The sequence below is a fragment of the Camelina sativa genome, chromosome 3, assembly GCF_000633955.1.
Source record: "Camelina sativa cultivar DH55 chromosome 3, Cs, whole genome shotgun sequence".
Taxonomy (NCBI): Eukaryota; Viridiplantae; Streptophyta; class Magnoliopsida; order Brassicales; family Brassicaceae; genus Camelina; species Camelina sativa.
This window is the reverse complement of record NC_025687.1, coordinates 21811569-21828767: the sequence shown is the minus strand read 5'-3', so window position 1 is coordinate 21828767 and position 17199 is coordinate 21811569. Positions and strand designations below refer to the sequence as shown.

The window sequence follows — 17199 nt, the reverse complement described above, 5'->3', positions numbered from 1 at the left end:
TGGCATTCGTGACTAATTGGACATTGCTATCTCGGACTTGGTGGATCCCATGCAACACTTTTTGTTCAATCATATAACTATAGCTTAGACGTAACAAAAAGAATTGAACTCGCACAAAATTCATCTTTGGCTACCTCCCTCAACTACAGCGCTCACTTGAGCTTCCTCCACCACTGTTCGACGCCGTAATTCAGTCTCGTCATCAGTTATCTCTAGATGCTAAGGATGAGATTTTCTCTTTCCTGGCGTCAATATTCAATGGATTCGATTTGGTGATTAAGCTTGCTCTCTCATGTGATTGCAAGTCCGTTAGCTTGAGCAATGAATCTCTGGCTATGATTTTTGTTCTTTGTTTGAATCTAACTCGTGGATCTGGTAATGGAAGTGTTTTCTCGGAATTCGATAAATCTGAAGACGCTCATTGTTGAATCTTGCAATTTTTGAGCTGGATCGAGTAGTAAGGGTTTCTGTCCACATGTATAAGATCAGGGTTCGAACCTCGGTTGTGACAATATTTTTTTTTTATCGTATTATTGGAATTTGTATTATATGATAATTCAAAACAATTTGTAAATGAAATTAAAAAAAAAGGTGACTGGAGAATCATAACTTAAAATATTTTTTTTTTCAAATATAGTTATTAAAAATAATAATATTGTATACTTAGATATAAAATCTTAATTTTTAAAATTTTGATTGGTTTACAATTTTTAAAAATTAATTAGTAATTTTAGTCCATAATTATTTAGAGAGAGAAATAATATTTTAGGTAATTAATTATTATTTACAATATTTTATAAGTCTAATATTAAAATTATATTTTTATTACTGAAAAATTAAACATTTGCCTTAATAGTTAAGTCTAATGGCATGACAATGTAACTTTTAACAATCTATAACGTTAGTGTCATATTTGTACTTCTCAATTAATATAGTATGATTTCATTAGAAGCTCATATTTGTTATCGGAATAATATGATAGTTTTCTATTTCGACTAAGATAATAATGAATGATGATCCGATTAGTGCAATCAGATTTTTTTTCTGAATTAAACCGATCCGACAATTCTATTAACATGTATTAAAAATGTTAAGATATTTTTTTTTCAGATACCAATATACCATACCAGACTCTATTAACATATTCGTACATTCAAATGTCCAAATCAAACTTATTTTAAACATGAAACCTTTTATTATATTTTAAACATGAAAACTTTTAAATATGATTGGAGAATCATAATTTATAATTTTAACAAAATTTTCCAATTATAGTTATTAAAAATAACCATATCGTATATTTAGATATAAAATATTAATTTTTAAAACTTTTATTGGTTTACAATTTTGAAAGATTAATTAGTAATTTTGTCCATAATTAATTAGAGTGAAAAATAATATTTTTTAATAATTATTTAAAATATTTTATTAGTCTAATATTAAAATTATATTTTTACTCTTACTGAAAAAGATTTCTGGTGAATCAAGATTTCTGGAGTCACTAGACCTATCCCAAAACAAGATTTCTGGTGAGACTCCTCCTGAGCTTGGAACCCTCTCTTCTCTCGAAGTGATAAACGTTTCACATAACCAGCTTGAAGGTTCCATACCACAAGGCACACAGTTTCAACGACAAAATTGCTCCTCATATGAAGGGAACCCTGGACTTAATGGTCCTTCCCTTAAGGATGTTTGTGGAGATATCAAAGCGCCACCACCACCACAACCTAAACTAATGGAGACAAAAGAAGAAGAAGAAGAAGAATCATTCACTTGGGTAGCAGCAGGTTTAGGCTTTGCACCTGGAGTTGTATTTGGATTAGCGATGGGATACATAGTGGCTTCGTACAAGCATGAGTGGTTCATGAAGTTTTTTGGCCGAAGCAAGCAACGGACCACCAGAAATCATTTACGCATGCATTGCTGTTATGTTCGATGAAGTTGGTATATATGATAACATCATAAATAATTTGTAATATTTCATGAAGAAAAAGCAAGCATGTGATGCATCAAGCATTATTTATATCTGATGAATCAAGTTTCATGTATGAGAGGAATTATCATATTGAACCTATGAGTATATTTACTGTGTTAGAAAAGCTTTGAGATCCATCAAAACATGTACCAAACGAAGGGATGTTATCATTATTACAGACATCAAAAACGATGTACATAGCACAAAGATTAGTCCTCAAATCATCATCATCACTCGTAAAAACACTCATTTATTGAATACTCGACTATATGTAAAACCAGTAAGCTCCAAATTAGTTTTAATGCAACGGATCAACAACTTGGCCGATGAACAGAATCACTCCTGTTATGTTCTCAGTGACCACCAACAGAAACGGATGATCCGCCACAAAATCTATCTCGTCTTCCATCATAGCCAAAGACCTTAGCTTTATAACTCCAGCTGATGCCGCTGCAGCTTCTGTTCCTTCTTCGTTCACTTCGATACATGCTTTATGANAACCAGAACAGAGTAATCGTCATTCGTCAACATAAACCCTAACAGTAACTCAAATCACAAGCCACTAAAATTTCACACAAACCAAAGATGCATAAGAAACAATGGACAGATACATACATCCTCAGGGTCAGGGTAACATTAAGAAACAACAAAGCCACATATTGGCCTTTGATTGTGTCTACTAAAGAGTTTAAAGTCCACACAAAGTTCATAACCATCACAAGATGCTAAGCCTCTCTCAATGCTTTCNTTCAAAACGTCTGAAGCGTCGAACCCGAAAGAGAATTTAAACTTCGGAATCTTGAATTCACCAACTTTAACTTGTCTGCGTGGAATGTGGCTGTCTAAGAACCCAGGAGCAGAAACTATTTTGTCAAGCAGATCAGACAGTCCGTTGTTGGAATCGGGAAGATAAAAGTACATGGAGAATTGTCGTCTATCCTGTCCTTGTAAGTAAGGAAGTCCCAATACTTTGAACCCATCGTAAGCACTTACGTACTGTTTCTTCTTGCAGGTCATGAATGGTGCAGTCACTTTTTTACCGTCAAGAAGGTGAAAGTCACCGTCTTTTGTTAATGACTCATCGAATTTCTCATTCCATGTGCCCTTGAAGTACAATGCATTTGCGAAGATCAATTTGGTCATACTATCAGCTGATCCTTCTGGAAGAACCTCAGTGATGAGACCATTTGTCTCCTTTTCAGCCCATGAATTCACCTCAGCAATCACTTCCACAGCCTTCATAACAAAAAATCATCAACACACAAAACCTTATCAATCAGTAAAATAAATCACAAACCTTTAAAACATTACTACCACAGCTTTCAAAACAAAACCATCAACATAAACCCGATCACTACATCAAACCACAAACCACTCAAGTTTCAGACAAGCCAAGATGCATAAGAATCAATTATCACATACAGATCCTCACGGCAAACCTAGGAAACAAAATAATCATCAACATAAAACCTATAATCAATTTTCACACAAACCAAAGACGCATAAGAAGCAATATACAGATCAACAGTGAAACTCAAAAACAAAAAAAAAAAATCCACATTTTGTTCTTTAAATGTGTCTAATACAGTCCACACAAAGTTCCTAATGATCAAAAGATAAGTCTCCATGTTTTAAAACGCTACAAACAGAACCAGAACAGAGTAATCGTCATTCGTCAACATAAACCCTAACAGTAACTCAAATCACAAGCCACTAAAATTTCACACAAACCAAAGATGCATAAGAAACAATGGACAGATACATACATCCTCAGGGTCAGGGTAACATTAAGAAACAACAAAGCCACATATTGGCCTTTGATTGTGTCTACTAAAGAGTTTAAAGTCCACACAAAGTTCATAACCATCACAAGATGCTAAGCCTCTCTCAATGCTTTCAAACCCTAGATCACAGAACCAAGAAATCAAATTGGAAAAACCAAATTAGAATCTCACCTTCGATTGGAAATCAGCTTGATTCGAAGCAGCTCTGTAAGAATCTTCCAGAAGCTTCTTAAACGACGGCTTAAACGAGAGAGACTTATCGATCCAGGCGCCATTAGCGACCGAGAGCTTCGGACCACCGTTAGCACTACCGTCAGCGAGAACAGCGGAGACGATATCGGAAGAGAAAGTATTGAGCTGATCAGTGGAAGAGAACTTGAGAAAAGAGAGGATCTGATCTTTGGTAGCGCCGGTGGATCCAGCGGCGATTACACTGAGTACGACGTTGATTGAAGCCGGAGAGAAGATGACGTTGGAGTTTTGAGAGACGGTGGTGATCACGTGTTTGGCGAAACTCATTGAGACTTGGTTTTGCGTCGAGATTGATTCACGCACGTCCATTTTCGCCGGAGGTGGTCGTGACTGGTCGACGAGTTTGCTGTGTATAGGAGGAGACGGTTGAGATATTCATTTATTTTTTAGAACATTACCCATTTGAATACTATATAGTTAAAATAAAGATTATATAAATTGACATGTCGGTCCATTTTTTTTTTTGGGTGACACGACTCTCTCCATATGTCGGTCAATGACTCAATGGTTATAATAAAGTGATCTAATTCTTTTTTAACTGTGGGTTTTGTGGATTATTCTACTCTGTAGCTGGGTTATGCAATTATTTTAACTAAAATTTAGTGGTGATATATATGAGAATATCTCTATTTACATTTTAATGAAAATATTATTTTCTTGTTTTAGATCTAAATTTGCTTAAAATTGTGATCATCATTTGTAATTGAGTAGACAAATTATAATTTGGAATATTCTTCGTAAAATTAACAAAAAAAACTAAAACTTGAAAAGTATGAGGACAGCTGCCANAAAAAAAAAAAAAAAAAAAAGAGTATATAGGCTAATCTGCAAAACTAACAGACATAAAAAAATACAACAAATTACTAATTTTAAAAATTGTGGTTTTTATTAGACCAAGTCTGTCAAACCCCATTAAAATTTTGGAGCGTGTTAAATAAAACGAACTATTGGCATTTCAAAAAAAAAAACCAAACTTGTTAGATATAAAGTAAAAGAAAAATCAGATTAATGTTTTGTTATGTCGGTCAAATGATTTGTGTAAACCAAATTTATAATGTCGATCATATAATACGTGTAAGGAGAATACGCTCACCGTATACGTCGAAGCGCCAAGCGAAGAACGTGAAACATCGGCTAAACTTTAAAGAAACAGTTGACAAAATGTTTTGAAATGATGTGTAAGACTCCGTACGATGGAACTAGAACTTATATGAAATAAATTTAAAAAGAGTATGAATCTGTGCTTTGCTTATAGACGACTTGTTGTGTTTACCTCTCGGTGCAAGCAAGCGATGAGTATAAAATAAAACATGTATTCGACCAGACCGATTACAAAACTTTTATGAATTTTAATTCAAGTTTGTGATGACAAAAACAAAAATTAAGACCAAAATAAAGTAATAATCTGGAAATGGTCATTTTTAAATATTTTATATAACTATAATTATAATATAAGATGGGTTTCTTCTCAAAGTGCTATATTTTTGTGATTTACATGGGTCGGACTAAATAACTTTGTTGACCCAAACATTTCACGTTTACATAATTGAAAAATATTTAAACTACCACAGGAGTTATAATTTAATTCATAGTATAATTAAAATGAGAGATAATTGTAAATTTGAAGTGAAGAAAATAAATGTAAAACTAACACAATCTCAAAATCCAACACTTGTTCATGCAATGATGCCTAAGCCTAACACAACTCCTTTCACCAATTTTCGTGATAAATAATCCTTTATAGAACCAGAAGTATATACATACATACAAGGGCGATTAAATACAATCCATCATTACATTGTGGTTTCTGCCTTTCTGGGAGATCATCAAAAGTGTAAAGAGAGAGAAACAAAAACAAAAGACAAAGTTACTTACAAAAGTGTCGCGCCTACCATTTAACATCGAGTGTTAAAGCTTCTTGAGGAACAAGTAATGATGGAAACTTAGTGAATGACATGTTAGACATCAAACTGCTCCATGCTTCTGTATCCACTTCAATGAAAGGCACCACTTTTCTCATGCCCACTGTTTTCAACTTATCCCCTTCAATTTTCGCCGTTACTTCAAACCAAACCCGTTCGATCTTTGGTTTTGTTCTCCACTCGACTCTTTTATTTATTACACTCTCATTCCTCCCAATACTTCTCTCGATCTCCAACTGAAACCGTACCATGCCTGATGCCTTTAATTTCGCTGTCACAGAGCTTACTGTTTGTCGGGTTCCATTCCCAAAAGAGCTCAGAAGTTTTTCCAACTTGTCAATCTTCAAGCCAAGAAGATCCGTAGGGAAACGATGCTGCCTGTACGTGTGAGCTTTATAATAACATTTTTCTGCATGTAAATGGATTGCCTCATCGGATAAATAAGAAGTCTTGATTTGCGAATCATTCGGAGTCTTAAAGGCAACCAATGAAGCTGATCCTACGATTTGTATGGGAGGCAATGGCATGCACACAGAACCCTGAAACGACAATAAAGAACTTCCTTCTTTGATATATACAGAATCGACAGTAGCAGCATATCTTCGATGGGATGAGTGGAAAAGAGAGACTGCTTGAGCTTCCCTTATTTCTACTGAGATGCCCTCACTGACAAGAACTCGTTTTAAACCGCTATGTGAAATGTTCATCTGAAAACAAACCATAAAAGCTCGAAGTCATCAGTGATAAAAAAAGCTACTCACACACAAAGATTACAAAACATGGAAAGGAACTTGCAGATTTTATATCAAAGCAAAGTTTTATATTGACACTGTCAGGGTTTTTAGGTTTAAGAACACAAAAATCAAGTCTTCCTTAAAACGTTATTCAGAGCGTTCATTAGTTTTTGCACTTAAAGCCAAGATCAAATAAAATAGCATAGTTTAATGTAAACCCCAATGGAACAGGAACATTTGAACAAGCAACTGCTCGAGACCAGGAATGAAAACGCCAGAATTTCACCTAACAAGACTTATGTGCTTAATTCCTCAGATAGTCCGAGCAATGAATAGATCTTAAAAATCAATCATAGCAAATCTTGTGCTTAGCTACTACCGCAATTTGCTTTGAAACATGGAAAGAAACATTTAGACTTAAGAACAAAGCAGAGGTTTTTAGAGTTCTTATGCTCCAAAAGTCGATAACATTTTTCTTGAAAACTCTGACACTATCTGGGTTTTTAGGTTTAAACACAAATACTAGTTCCTCCTCAAAGTTTATTCAGAACTTTCTGTACGTTTTGCACTTGAAGGAGAAACACAAAAACCAAATTCTGATGCACATTCCAATGGAACAATAAGAATGATTCACACTCTCATCAGCAGAATCGCCAAAAATTCACTAAAAACAAGACCTAAGTTTCTAATTCCTCCGATAATCCTAACATTGAATAGATCACAACAGTAAGAGAGTCTCGAATAAAGCGATGCAAGAAGAACATTTACCGGCAACTCAAGCGAGAGAAGGCCATCGCCATCAACTCGTAACTCAAATGGACCTTTCAATACAAGCGGATCAAGAACCTTAGTCGAATTAACTTCCCGAACTACTTCCTGCAACTCCTCATCTCTTCCTCCGACGCTTCTTCTCCAATCGGTTACTTCATCTGGGAAGATGAAAACGAATCGACTCTTGCCTAATCGGATCCGGATCTCAAATCTCCGACCAATACCAATACGAAGCTTCTTAACTTCCAATTTCTTAAATATCACTTCCTCCAGATTCCACTTCTGCTTCACCGTTATCTCTTTCAACACATCCTAAGTAAACAAAATCAATTGTTAGGGCGATTAAACACCGGAGACGAAGATTGATTTTAATCGATTTGAAAATTTACCTGTAGAATAGGTGTTGCTGTGATGTTGGATTCTTCAGGCTGCGACGGATCGAGAGCTACGGCAAGAGCAAGGGCTTGGAAGAAGAGAGAGAGTATGACGGAGAAAGGAGAGCGATACATCTTCATTCGTCCGATAAGGTTTACGCCGTCGTAACCGTCATCGTCGTCAACGACTGTCTCGTCGCGGCTCTTTTTAAGGAAATGACGATAAAGCCCATTGATGTTTTCCAAATATCGGTTTCTTTTTACTTGTTAGTGATGTGGCAAGTCTTTCACATGGTTAGTGCGCTCTATACCACATTTACTCTTAACGATTTAAATTTAATATTTGCAACTATTATATATAAAAAATTTAGTTCATGCAAAAATCAATAATTTTAAATAATATGTAATATACTACATAAAATTTTGTTTGTAAATATTCACATAAAATGGGGATTATATATGGAGTTATAGTTTCATGAAAAATAACTATATCGATTACATTTATATTTATTTGTTAGACTAATATAGCTTAGTTATTTAGTTTTTGTTTACACTGATTTACATATATTACCAATACTTTTCATATTTTAATCTTTTATATATATGACAGAATCAGAACCAAAAATATGTTGTATTTCTTCTGCATCTCAAGAAATTGTTTGCAGCTTTATTTTTCTATTTTGTAATCAAATTTTGATTTTTTTTTTTCAAATAAATATTTCTTACTTAGTATATAACATTTTATAAAAGGAAATTGGTTCCATGTGTTAAATTTTCCCAATTTTCGTGTGTGAAAGTCAAATAAAGGGAAAATGTTCAAATGAAAAAAATTTCTTTCTTTAAACTTGGTTAGATTTTTTTAATTATGAAAATAACCCCAATTATTTTTATTGTCTTTATTTAGTCTTTTCTCATCTCCTCGTAATTAACTACATATCAAGAATATATACATGCATGTTATCACCTCTTTTTCTCTTACATATGAATAATCCAGAAGTAAAAAAGAAAAAGTTCTCTCTTCTTCACAAAATTATCATTTCCTGCTCTAACTTTGCATCAATCCATGGAGAATAATCCATTACCATCATCTGATGCACAAAACCAAAGTGTTATTGTTGATGAAGACAATACTCAAGACCGAATTAGCGACCTCCCAACCGATCTTTTGTTTGATATCTTAAGAAGGCTTACCATAGAAGAAGCTATCGGAACAGTTGTGTTATCAAAAAGGTGGAGGGATATGTGGGATGAACCTTGAGGACAATTGTTCTATATCAAATCTTCTCTTTTATCTGTTGTTGTTTTGTTTTTATTAATTTGGACTTTGTTCCCTTTTAATATATTGCATCTTAATAATAAGAGCTATATTTCAATTACAAAAACAAAAGGATACACTGATTTTTATTCTTTGAAATACGACAGATCACTAGACCTAGAACTACTTTCGTTGTTGTTGTTAGAGCGATGACCAAGATCCATTTTTTATTTCTCAATAGCTTCACGTAAAATTTTGATTAAAGATATGTTTATAGATCTGGGTATAAACGGAAGACCTAGCTTGGTACTTATATTGATAAAACTTAAGAACTCAAGAGTAAGTAATTAGATGTTCCTGTATGTTAAATTGTTATTAGTTGAAGTGCAAAATAAATTTTCAGATTACCCATGAATACATTTTCTACAATTTGTGGTCAAATAAAACATTTTAGACAAAAAAATATAGGTTCATATTTATTAACCTAATAGGCATCTCTGGTGTTGTTGTTGTTGTTTCACTTAATTTATTCGATTTTATTTTAAAATTCGCTCGTAAACTAAAGATAAATGGTAACGGTTTTTGGGCGCGAAAAATAATTAGATTTTATGACATAAACATTTCATATCGAAATATTTTGTGATATATATTTCTTGTCATTTCACTGGGAATAAATAATAGCATTCTAAAATCTATTTCAAAGATATATATCCTTATTCAAGTTTAGTGATTCATAATTTGATATGATGTACAACAACAACAAAAATCTAAGTAAACTTGTAGTAGATGAACGACAAATCCATATATAATTAGAAAATAACTTTAAGATTGGCTGCCCAAATCAGAGGATACGAGTTTACAAAAAAAATTCTGAAACTAAAGTTCTCGAAGAACGAGTTAGACCCTCACATTTGACGCACGGGCAATCCTGGTCAAAGTGAAAAAAGGAATGAAAGATTGGAGCAAAGTGAAGTCGTTAAACAAGATAGAAAAGGCCAGTCATTTGTTGGGGGACTGCACCATTGCGACAAGTTCCGCACAATCTGTTTCGAAACGTTGACAATCAAAACCACCGACAAGAATAGACTTCATTGCCCAAACCAAGGCTTGTAACTCCAAGTGTAGTGGAGAAGGGCTGCGTCAATGACATCGGCAAGAAAAGGCTCCATATATGGTTTCTTATTCATGTGAATTTTAATACATCGACTAATTGTTCAACATCAGATTTAAGGTTTTTTATTTTCTGATAATGTATCGCAATTCAATTATAAGAATTGGTGGATCATGTATCCAATAGATTCCAAAGAAAATATATATATATATATGGATCATAATGAGATAAAGTAAATGAAATGATAGTTTGTGAATTTTCGAAATCAATGTTTGATGCATTATGGATAATGAAATGAAACAGTGAGAATAAAATACAAGTAATTAAATATATATTTTTAGGTTGTTCGGTTCCTCAACTCCAGACCACACCAAAGTATTCCTTCATAAGTTGGGTTGCTATTCTAAATCGCCTAGCCACAAGAGATAGATTGCTCAGGTGGAATATAGGTATGAAAGGAAACTGTGTTTTTTTGTGGAGGAGTGGAGACAAGGGATCACTTGTTTTTCTCATGCTATAATCTGCTCAGGTGGAATATATCTAGTCTGCTCTTACGAGGCATTCTTGGCAACAGATTCACAACTAGATGGGAGTGTCTAGTTCTCTTACTCACAAATTCTTCTACTTCACGACTTCACTCGTACGTGTTTCACTCCACTATCCATATACTGTATATAGTATTTGGAGGGAACGTAAAATTCGACGTCATGGAGAGACATCAATGCCAGCAGCCCCCAAGCTCACATATCAATACTCGATAAGGGTATTCGAAACCGATTAAGTACATTGGCGAGTGCACCCGATTATGTAGGTGGTCTACTGTTTTGGTTTCAAACCCATTAGTCACCAGTCTTAACACTCTTTTTGTAAAACAGTGTTTTTGTAAATATAATTTTAAATACTAATAATTAAAATCTTTGACTAGATAATCTGAGTGCAGTTTTAACTTCAAGGGACTAGGATGCTAAGATAAATTATAGGAAGCTTTTGGAGGATACAACGTTGAACTATTATTATACTTACTAACTGTATTCAATGTAAATTTGCCTGAACAAAGTTCACAAGTTACGGATATAAATTACTTAGTCCTCTGAAAAAAAAACTTATAAAACATATATATAAAGAAAACAAACTACTTGTCAACCAATTTGATATACAAATTATAATTTGATACTCACAAGATAAATTTGATATGAATTTATTCTGTAAACTTATAAAACATATATATAAAGAAAACAAATTGGTTGAAAACTTATTTTTAGAAAAAAATCTTTAGTGTTATCATATTTACATTACATGACACATCCCATTGGGCACGTACTGTATTCGGAAATCTATTCTTTAGTCTTATCACTAATGGAAATTAAATTTAAAGAAAAATAAATTCAATGAAATATGTCATTTAACCAAAAAAAAGAGAAAGAAAAAAAGAAAGTTATTATTGATGGATTTCATACTTAATATTGACAAGATTGATGTAAATAAAAAAAGCATACTTAAAATCACATATATATAGTGAAGTGATTTTAGTCTAATTACAAATGATAGTTCTAGCTAAAACATCAATCATCAGTTCTACTTTTTATGAATATAGGGATTTGGCTAATGAACCGGTATATTGTGGCTCAATGTTAAGATAAAAAAAATGATAGATATATATTTGTTGGCAAAAACACATATATATATATAGGTAAATATTAATTCAAAGTAGCAATCATTAATAAAATACTAAATACAAGGTTAAGAGTCTTTTAGCAACAAAAAAAAAAGATTCATATTAGTAATCTAGTTATTAGAATAATATTAGTCATAGGGTGTTAGTCTAGTTATTTTTCTTAAGATTATAGTCAATGAGATTCCATCATTGTATTAAATTGTGTAGGATACAAATGTGAAGTTTGAAAATTTTGGTTAGTCTTGAATTCTCCCCATTTTCCAGTTACTTATTTCAATTTTCTTTTTTTAACTAAGATATATATTATTTTGACTAGGACCGAACTGAAATACTAGATTTGAATATTTTTGATAGAAGAAAAAAAAACAAATTGGTCATAATGTTCAAAATTTGACCCCACTATCATATACTCATTGGTCAAACCTATGGTCAGAACTTTTGTATTGAATTGAAGGCTATTTTCATCCGAATATTACAAAAAAATTGTTTATAAATAACTATGTCCCTCCGTTTCAAAATATAAGATGTTTTAACAAAAGCACGCAGATTAAAAAGTGTTTACTTTTTAAAAGTTCAACCAATCAAAAACAATACTGCATATTAAATAATATTAACTTAACTAAAAAGTTGCATAGAAACTTGAAAACATCTTATATTATGAAACAAAAAATCTCTCTAAAACATTCTATATTATGAAACAGTAAATAATGTACCTTTGTTACTTAGTTTATCATCTTTTTGTATCTAAATAAAAATTTGTTTCAATACCAATAAAGTTGTCCTTAAAAACATAAAAGGCAAATAAATCCCCTCTAAATAGGGGGAGTGAGAGAGTGATAGTGAGTAAAAAAAAAAAAAGACACAAAACCAAAACATCATTTCTTCTAGCACTCTTGACCTGCTCTCCAATGGACGAAAGACCCGAGACAGAGCTAATATCAATACCAGCCACACCACGAGTTTCAACACCGGAGATTCTTACTCCCTCGGGACAAAGATCACCTCGTCCGGCCACCAAACCATCGTCGGCGACATGGACACCAACCTCTTTCATATCTCCGAGGTTCTTGAGCCCGATTGGTACACCTATGAAACGAGTTCTTGTCAACATGAAAGGGTATCTTGAAGATGTTGGTCACCTCACTAAGCTTAACCCACAAGACGCTTGGCTCCCAATCACTGAGTCTCGTAATGGAAACGCTCACTACGCTGCGTTTCACAATCTGAACGCTGGTGTTGGTTTCCAAGCCCTTGTTCTTCCCGTCGCGTTTGCGTTTCTTGGCTGGTGCGTTTTGCGTTTTCTTGATTCTCTTTCTTGTTTTTGAGTTTTTTTTCTTCTTGAAGTTTGTGTTTAGTCTTTTCAGATTATTTTTTCTAGTGAACGGCGAGGGTTGGTTCAACTCTCTTTGGTGTTCAGATCCAATTTCAGGGTTCACTTTACATGTTATTGTTTGGGCACAAATCAAATTGTTTTTTTTTTCTTGTCGGAAATAATATTAGTATATGGACTAATTTACTTTTTAACTTTGAAAACATATCAATATTTTTGCAGTAGATATTTTCTTTCATCTCATGCTTCCATCATTACACATGTGGCTACTCACAGACATACTTTTTTGCTTTAATTTAGATTAAGTCAGTGCCCTCCTTTATCATTGATTTTGTTTCTTGTTAACTTCCGGCAAAATTTACATTTATTATATACTTTTATTCTCCTTTTTTATTTCCTGGTATAAGTAGGTACATATGTACAAAAAAGATAAATATTTATGTGTTACACTATTATTGTTACAAGTTTAAACATTTGAAGCCTATATATAACTTGTTATGGCTTTTAGGTTGAGTATTTCAGCTTAGTGATGGATCAAGTCAGATTGTTATTTAAGATGATGCATATGATTGTTTCTAACTTGAAGAAGTGAATTATTGTTGTCACAGGAGTTGGGGAATACTCTCTTTGACAATAGCCTATTGTTGGCAACTATACACACTGTGGATTCTAGTTCAGTTACACGAAGCTGTCCCCGGGAAGCGCTACAATCGATATGTCGAGCTTGCACAAGCTGCATTTGGTAAAATGATAAAATTGAATTGAACATTTAAGGCGTCTACTATATATGTATATGTCTCTATAAGAAGGAACCAAAATGTGACACTAACTTTGTGTCCTTCTATTACTTAAGTCTTGGATTCTTGATTTAAAACAGGAGAAAGGTTGGGAGTTTGGCTTGCACTGTTTCCCACGGTTTACTTATCAGCAGGAACCGCGACAGCGCTGATTCTGATCGGTGGAGAGACAATGAAACTCTTCTTCCAAATAGTTTGCGGTCCACTTTGCACCTCCAACCCTTTGACAACAGTCGAATGGTATTTGGTGTTTACATCTCTATGCATCGTTCTGTCACAGCTTCCAAACCTCAATTCGATCGCGGGACTCTCCTTGATAGGAGCAGTGACAGCAATAACTTATTCCACAATGGTTTGGGTTCTCTCTGTGAGCCAACCAAGACCAGCCACTATCTCATACGAGCCTCTTTCTATGCCTTCAACTTCTGGTTCGCTCTTCGCGGTTTTGAATGCTCTTGGCATTATAGCTTTTGCCTTTAGAGGTCACAACTTGGTTTTGGAAATTCAGGTAATAATGCAAAATGTTTCTGTTTATAGATTTTTTTATAGGGTTTCTGTTTATAGATAATGCACATATTTGAGTACTTGTGATTCATTCTAAGTTTTGAAAATATTTGTAGTCGACAATGCCATCTACGTTTAAGCATCCAGCTCATGTACCAATGTGGAGAGGAGCCAAGATTTCTTACTTCTTCATTGCTCTGTGTATCTTTCCAATCTCCATTGGAGGCTTTTGGGCTTATGGGAACCTTGTAAGTTCCACTTACTATATATGTATTGTCAATTAAGGAAGTCTAGTCTGATGTTTGGTTCAGTTTTGGTTTGTGAAATCTAGTCTGACCTCAGTTTTGTTTAGCAAAATGTATTAAAGAAGTTATGGTTTATGAAAATTTTCCTTGGTCATTCAGATGCCTTCAGGAGGTATGCTTGCTGCTTTATATGCATTCCATATTCATGACATTCCAAGAGGCTTGTTAGCGACAGCATTTCTACTAGTTGTCTTCAGCTGTCTGAGCAGCTTTCAGATATACTCGATGCCCGCCTTTGACAGTTTTGAGGCTGGCTACACAAGCCGAACCAACAAACCTTGTTCGATATGGGTCAGATCAGGTTTCCGAGTTTTTTTCGGCTTTGTCTCTTTTTTCATCGGTGTTGCTCTCCCTTTCCTGTCTAGTCTCGCGGGTTTGCTCGGTGGACTCACGCTACCTGTCACCTTTGCTTATCCTTGCTTCATGTGGGTATTGATTAAGAAACCAGCGAAATACAGTTTCAATTGGTATTTCCACTGGGGTTTGGGTTGGTTGGGAGTTGCATTCAGCTTGGCATTCTCAATTGGTGGGATCTGGAGTATGGTTACAAATGGACTTAAGCTCAAGTTCTTCAAGCCACCTAACTAAGTAGTAATAGCATATGTTTTGTTTGGTTGGCATGTTTGAAGTTTTAAGAGATTTTGTATTGTATGTGTTTTGTTTAAGAGTGCTTTTATGTATTCTGAAGTTTGATCAATGTAATGTGTATTATATTCAGTAAGCTTTTATTCAGTATATAGAATTTGGATTTTTGAAGTATCACGAGTGGTTGAAGTGGAAACTCTTTGTTTGTGATTAAAGATTTAAATAACTGAAGTGCTGCATATTTTTTTCACAAAATGAGCACCTAGTAAAATTTGGCATGTGTTTTTTATCTTTAACAACAAAATAAGCACGCTTGGGAAAAATAATTATTTCAGGCGATGAACCTATGTATGTGTATCTTATGATTCTTATCTTTGAAAACCTTGTTGCAGAAAGCTTTTCAGTTTTCAACAACCAAGTTTAACTAAAACTCTTTAAAAACAAGAATTGATAAAATATATATATATATATATATATATATATATATAACAACATTAAAGCTTATTATTAAATTATTTCTATCTTTTGCTGATTTATACTAGTATTAATTTTGATAATTGTTTCTTCTTCTTTAATTCATTTGGTTCATTTGGTAATCAAAGTTTGAAATCATAAAACTATATATGGATCTCATAGAAGACAAAAAATATCAGATGAGCATAATAATAATTGATGTAGGGATAAGACGAGAGAAGTCACAACACACATGCTGAGAGACAATGATGTGAGAAGCTACAAAATTGGGAAACGGCATCATAGTTGTGTAATTATGGAAATTGATAAACAAATGTTGGGTGGTTGCATTTTCAAAAAGGATAACAAAAATGTTGGGTGGTTGGTTATTAATATAGACAACCTTTGGATCAAAAATAAACATTCTTTCGAAGATTGAATCTTCTTGTTTTCTAGCAAATGATTCAAGACTCATGATGACTCTAATTTAATTTGACAATTGGAGGTCAATGATTCCCACTTCCAGTGTTAACACTTTAGATTTTGTAATGATCTTACGATGGCATGCCACCACATCCTTAATATATGTTTTCGAATACAATAAAGACTCAACTACGTTGCGATTACTGTGTTCTATATAGTAATGCATGTGGAAAGAAACTAATGTTTTGGTTTGAATATATATGTCAACAAATACACATACTACTTTGAGAAGTAGTTTTTTTGCAGTTTGAGTTCTTAAATAATAGATTACACTTTTAATTTGAATGGACTATCAAAGTTAATTCTTAATCGATAAATTTTCCTCTTTTTGAAATAAATAAACAAACTATTTTATATAAAAATAATAAAAAAGCTTATAACGATATGAGAAACTACATGCAATGTTTGAACATTACATATTTAATCCACACCTTGCGAAGTATTGATAACTTTTTCTACTACTAGGTTTTGAACCTAGCGCATGGGTATATTTAATATATTTTGATGAAAACTATATATGATTGATGACGGTAGTAAAATATTATCTTATAAAAATTTAAATTAGTATTAAGGAAAAAATTAAATTTCAGATACACAATTTTTGAAATATAAAAATCAGTTGTTTTATAAAATCAAATCTAATAAAAAAAATCATAAATTTAACTCGACATCCAGGCGAGGCGAATTAAACTGATGACCTCACATATCCTAAACCATTTCTTTGACCACCAGAAAAACAAAACAATTTTATCATCATGAATTTAATTCGTTTTCATATTTAATTGATTGCTACCACCTATGTTTTCGTGTTTTTTATTTAATGTTTTCTTATTCTTCATATTCTTTCTTATCATTTCTATTGTCAAATTTTGTGGTAATCGTCATCATT

The 17199-nt window shown here is 33.2% G+C and overlaps 3 protein-coding genes across 3 annotated transcripts; 1 reads left to right on the top strand and 2 right to left on the bottom strand.

Annotated features, from left to right (window-relative positions):
* LOC104779186 (serpin-ZX-like) lies at positions 2274–4420 on the bottom strand. The gene is made up of 3 exons (XM_010503563.2): positions 3931–4420; positions 2689–3211; positions 2274–2464 (listed from the first exon to the last, which is right to left on the bottom strand). Exons 1-3 carry the CDS (start codon positions 4318–4320, stop codon positions 2274–2276), a joined length of 1104 nt encoding a protein of 367 aa, XP_010501865.1. The 5' UTR covers positions 4321–4420.
* On the bottom strand, positions 5718–8108 carry LOC104777695. Its single transcript, XM_010501991.2, has 3 exons — positions 7828–8108; positions 7436–7750; positions 5718–6640 (listed from the first exon to the last, which is right to left on the bottom strand). The coding sequence occupies exons 1-3, from the start codon at positions 7951–7953 to the stop codon at positions 5900–5902; spliced, it is 1182 nt and encodes a 393-aa protein (XP_010500293.1). The 5' UTR covers positions 7954–8108; the 3' UTR covers positions 5718–5899.
* On the top strand, positions 12678–15548 carry LOC104777694 (lysine histidine transporter-like 8). Its single transcript, XM_010501989.2, has 5 exons — positions 12678–13138; positions 13792–13925; positions 14061–14488; positions 14601–14732; positions 14889–15548. The coding sequence occupies exons 1-5, from the start codon at positions 12762–12764 to the stop codon at positions 15375–15377; spliced, it is 1560 nt and encodes a 519-aa protein (XP_010500291.1). The 5' UTR covers positions 12678–12761; the 3' UTR covers positions 15378–15548.